Genomic DNA, 4,759 nt, shown 5'->3' on the forward strand with positions numbered 1-4,759 from the left:
GGGTGGGCCTGGTAGCCAGGGGCTCTGCTGAGGCCGCGGGAGAGGCCGCTTCATTGGCGCATCGACGCCTCCGCCTCCGGGGATGCTCCGTTTCCCGAGGCCGGGCCTGGAGGGAGCCCCTGGAGTGCCCTGGGACCTTTGTTTGCCCCCCGCGCGGCCTGGGCCGTGCGCCCAAAGGGAGGCCTGGTGCAATCTGCCCCCCCCCGGTTTGCCCCCTTTTGCACCCACCCTGTCACGGGGGAAGCCAAGGGGTGAGGTGTTCTTTGTTTGCTGGTGGTCATGCATTTGGGTTCTTTGTTTGCAGTGAACTGGAGCCCAGGGGGCCTCAGAGCCCCCCAAGCCAGGAGGATGGCGCTAGCACGCTCCTCGCTAGTCTTCTTGTCGCAGCGTCCGTCCCCTTCGTTGTGATTTTGCAAGCAGGGTGCTCCCACTTTGCACCCCCAGGCCACGGGGGCTTGCCGTGCCCTGTAGCAGGTGGACGCAGATGGCCACTTGCAGACTCTTAGCCCGTTTTTGCTTGCAACTTACTGAGCAGAATAAATGAGACATTGATGTTTCCTTTGGCAGTTTCTTTGAAAGAAGTAACCCACTGTCATTGTGGGTGTTGACCACATGGTATAATTTACACTTACATCTTGGAGGTTTGGAGTTTCCAGGAGGCCGCTCCCCCCCCTTCCCCTCCTCCCTCCCCCCCTAGTTCTTAGGGTTTAGGATGGTGCTATTTCTGTAGCTGTTTAAGGTGCTGCAAATACATTCTTTGCTGCATTTTTTTTTTCAACCTGCGTGGGGTATGCCTATACCTCCAAAAGGTATTCACTCTCCATGTGTTTTAACTTCTGTAGCTGTGGTTCAGAGTTTATCCCTGGACACTTCTGGCGCCTTTCAGCTTTTGAAGATGCTATTATCCAATGTTATTTCAAACACCCAGGGGCCAACTGGGCACAGCATGGAGGGGAGTTAGTGTAGGATAAGCCAGGACCGCTTTCACTTTCGGAGCTCAGTCCCTAACTGCCTATTTGCATTCTGCCCCGAGGCAGCTGCGGGGTCCTGGGCCAGTTGTGTAACCTCTGGGAGAGAATTCCTGCCTTGGTAAACGAGGAAAATGGTGCTCTAGTTGTTATTTCCCCGAACGCCACGAGCTGCTTTCCCTGCCTTGGGTGAGCCGTAGTCCTGATGGCAGCAGAACTCCAAGCTGGCGCAGCTGTGCTCTGGGCTTGGGGGAAGCCTTTCGGAACTCCCGGCCCCTCTGCAGGAGGGCTCTCCCGTGGCCTCTCAGGGGTGATGACTTAGGGCAGCTCATGGTCTGGTGAGTCTAGAGTGGGTCGTGGCAGGTCCTGAAGCCAGGCCAGTGTCTCCATGTGTGTTTCATGCCACTAACAAAACTTGTCCTTGTTGCGGAGGTAGTAAGTGAATTTCAGTGATGGAGCCACTCTCCTTCCCGGAGGGAGGGGCGCACCTCTCAGTGACCCTGCCCTGTACTTCCCAGGAGGAGGCCAGCCTCGTGATGAGGAAGAGCACGGAGAGGATTCAGCTGCAGTTCAGACGCCCGCAGAAGCTGAGGTCTTCACTGCTCTCGTAAGGTGAGTCAGCCCCGGGCACAAGGCCGTGGTGGGTCTCGGGCTCAGACCCCGGAAAGCAGCCATTTGCGAATTACATTCACCTGTGACTGTTTGGGACGAAGGGTGTCATTTAAAAACGTTTTTTATTGATTTCAGAGAGGAAGGGAGAGAGAGAGAGAGAAACATCCACGATGAGAGAGAATCGTTGGTCGGCTGCCTCCTGCACGCCCCCCACTGGGGATGGAGCCTGCAACCCTGGTATGTGCCCTGACCAGGAATCGAACCTGGGACCCTTTGGTCCACAGGCCAACGCTCTATCCATTGAGCCAAAATGGCTAGGGCCAGGGTGTCATTTTTAATTAGTCATTATAGAAGCTCTCTGTCCTTGAAGCATCCCATAGTGACTTCCTGGAGTTAAGTAGTGTTTCATTGTGCAAAACCTGATATTCTATTATTTTACTTCTCTCTAAACTATTAAAGAGAAACTCTGAACCTTGAAAGTTTCCAACGAGGAAGGCAGCTTTCTTTTGATCTCTGTAAAATATCACCAATAAAAGATCTTTTTTTTTCTTTCTTTAAGATCCTATCTTGGGTCCTGGCAGTTGGTTAGAGTTGTCATCCCAATATGTGAAGGTTGCAGGTTCCATCCCTGGTCAGGGCACATACAAGAATCAACCAATGGCCCTGACCGGTTTGGCTCAGTGGATAGAGCGTCCGCCTGCGGACTGAAGGGTCCCAGGTTCGATACCGGCCAAGGGCATGTCCCTTGGTTGCAGGCACATCCCCAGTAAGGGAGTGTGCAGGAGGCAGCTGATCGATGTTTCTCTCTCATCGATGTTTCTAACTCTCTAGCCCTCTCCCTTCCTCTCTGTAAAAAGTCAATAAAAAAAAAAAAAGAATCAACCAATGAATACATAAATAAGTGGAACAACAAACTGATATTTCTCTCTCCCTTCCTCTTTATCCCTTTCCCTCTCTCTCTCTTTCTCTCTAAAATCAGTATTTTAAAAAGATCTTGATTATCATATTGTATTTTTTTAAATATATTTTATTGATTTTTCACAGAGAGGAAGGGAGAGAGATAGAAACATCGATGAGAGAGAAACATCGATCAGCTGCCTCCTGCACATCTCCCACTGGGGATGTGCCCACAATCCAGGTACATGCCCTTGACCGGAATCGAACTCAGGACCCTTTGGTCCGCAGGCCGACGCTCTATCCACTGAGCCAAACCGGTTTCGGCCATACTGTATTTTTTGATACAGGAAAAGATAGTGTTATATGACATGTTATATGAGTTAGTATTGGCATGGAGAGGATTGGGGACTTTTAAAAAGCAAAACCAGAAGTCTATTTACAAGCAAATTAACTTACAATTTTTTGGTGAGAAAGTATTGTTTCTTAAATAATCACTTAGATATTTTACATTTTATAATATTCAGGTTTTCTATGAAGTTAGAATCTCAAATTACACTTTTCTTTTGGACAGAAGGAGTCTATGGAATGTAATTTCTTAAAGTAAATTGAATCCTTGTTGATATTATATTGAAGTTTTCTCTCTGAGCTGCCATATCCTAGCAGCTGAAGTTCCCGGCATCTCTTGTGGGGAGGAGGGCATCAGGGCAGACCTGCACCCCCACCGCCTGTGACCCGCAGGGAGAGGGAACAGTGGTCAGAGGCAGGCGCCCAGGCCCAGCGGACGCCTGGGAAGGCCGACCCTCTGAGGCGTGTGTGATGTTTCAGGCGAAGGCCACGTGATGTCACTGCACCAACCCCAGAAAACACGTCATTGAAAACATCGATCGTCCTGAGTTTAACTGCGTTTTAAAACGAAATTGTTCAACCAGAGGCGTTACTTTCTTCTAAGTCCCTAGGTAGCTTCCTCAGTTCAGTGTACCAACCAGCAAAATGCGACACCGTTTTTTGCCAACAACTGAACTTTTTTGGGGGGAGGGGGGCCTAGTCAGCAGGATAACAATTGAACTTTTAACTCACCGTCTGTTATCAGGGGCCGGCTGTGTCCGCTCGTGGGCTGACCTGGCTTCTCCGAAAGCCCAGTCAACCGCTTGTCTGTGGGGCGGGCGGCAGCCCAGCTCCCGACGCCCAGGAGAGGGGTCCCGTGGAAGCTCCTCCTGGAGGTCCCGGGAAGGCAGGGCTCCTGGAGCGGGGCCTCTGGGTCCGCGAGGAAGCGATCGCCTCTGTGGCAGGGCCTCGGACTTCAGGATGGAGGAGAGAGCTCCCGGGGAGGAGGGAGCAAAGCCTGCGCCCTCGCGTGGAGCTGGCCCTCCCCTCGGACGGGAGCAGCCGGGCTCCGGGGCGCAGATTCACTCCCTCGGCCGGGTGGGGCAGCTTCTTCAGTCCCGGGGCCTCTCTGCTGCCGCGGTCTCCCCGGAGGGCCCTGGGCGGACACTGACCCTGCCTCTGGCCGCGCTTTGTTCTAGGTTCCAGCGTCCCTCCTGCCCGAGATGTTCAGCCTGGACTCATTCAGGAAAGGTAAGGGCGGCCGGTGCTGTGGCCGGTGCTGCCTCCCTGGCCCCCAGCGTGGTCACTGGGGTGGAGGCCCCTCCTGGGCCTTGGGGGCTTAGTGCAGTGGGAGGGGCCATGCTGGGTCTGAAGGTGACGGCCATAGCAGCTCCCTGTGGCGTGGGACCCCACCGCGCTGTGTCCCTCCCGCTGGAGCTCACGTGCCTGGAAAGGGGCCTGGTGCTGCCTTTGCCAGCATCTGGACTGGTTGCTTCTCTCGGCCGTGGTGCCGTCAGTCAGACCACACGGAGCGAGCTGGTCCTCTGTGGGCAGCACAGCCTGGAGACGCAGCTCTCCGTGGCAGGAGAGGGTGTGGTGAGCGGGCGGGGTGATAACAGCTTTGCCCCAATTACTGGAAATGCCTCCTGAGATCATCAGTGGTCCTCAGGTCATTTCTTCTTTTAAACCTGAGTCCCTGGCGTGAATACGGACCCTCTGGGAGCAGGAGCGGCGGGCGAGACGGTCCCTGAGCTGGGATCGGGCCGAGATACCGGGGTCCTGGCGCTTTGCTCCAGAAGCCTCTGTGGGCGTGTCCGCTGCGCCGCTCGCGGGTTTCTGCCCACCACACGCCTGGGTCCTAAGGGCCCGGGGACAATGGCATCGCGGCAGCACAGCCACAGCCATGCGCCTGGACCCGAGGCAGCAGCCCAGGATGAGCGTTGTCAGGAGGACAGCGC

At 54.5% G+C, this 4,759-nt stretch overlaps 1 protein-coding gene and 1 non-coding gene across 2 annotated transcripts in view; one reads left to right on the plus strand and one right to left on the minus strand.

Annotated features, from left to right (window-relative positions):
• The first annotated feature begins 1,447 nt into the window (after positions 1–1,447).
• The window catches only part of DHX30 (DEAH-box helicase 30), a 19,550-nt gene continuing 16,238 nt past the window's right edge, over positions 1,448–4,759 (plus strand). Inside the window, 2 exon segments of the mRNA XM_015568262.1 lie at positions 1,448–1,580; positions 4,000–4,052. Of these exon segments, the coding sequence (XP_015423748.1) occupies positions 4,025–4,052 (28 nt within the window). The 5' untranslated portion in view covers positions 1,448–1,580; positions 4,000–4,024.
• Positions 1,823–1,895, minus strand: TRNAH-GUG. Its single transcript has one exon. It is a non-coding gene; the product is annotated as a tRNA-His (tRNA).

This window comes from Myotis davidii, unplaced genomic scaffold (genome assembly GCF_000327345.1).
Source record: "Myotis davidii unplaced genomic scaffold, ASM32734v1 scaffold663, whole genome shotgun sequence".
Taxonomy (NCBI): Eukaryota; Metazoa; Chordata; class Mammalia; order Chiroptera; family Vespertilionidae; genus Myotis; species Myotis davidii.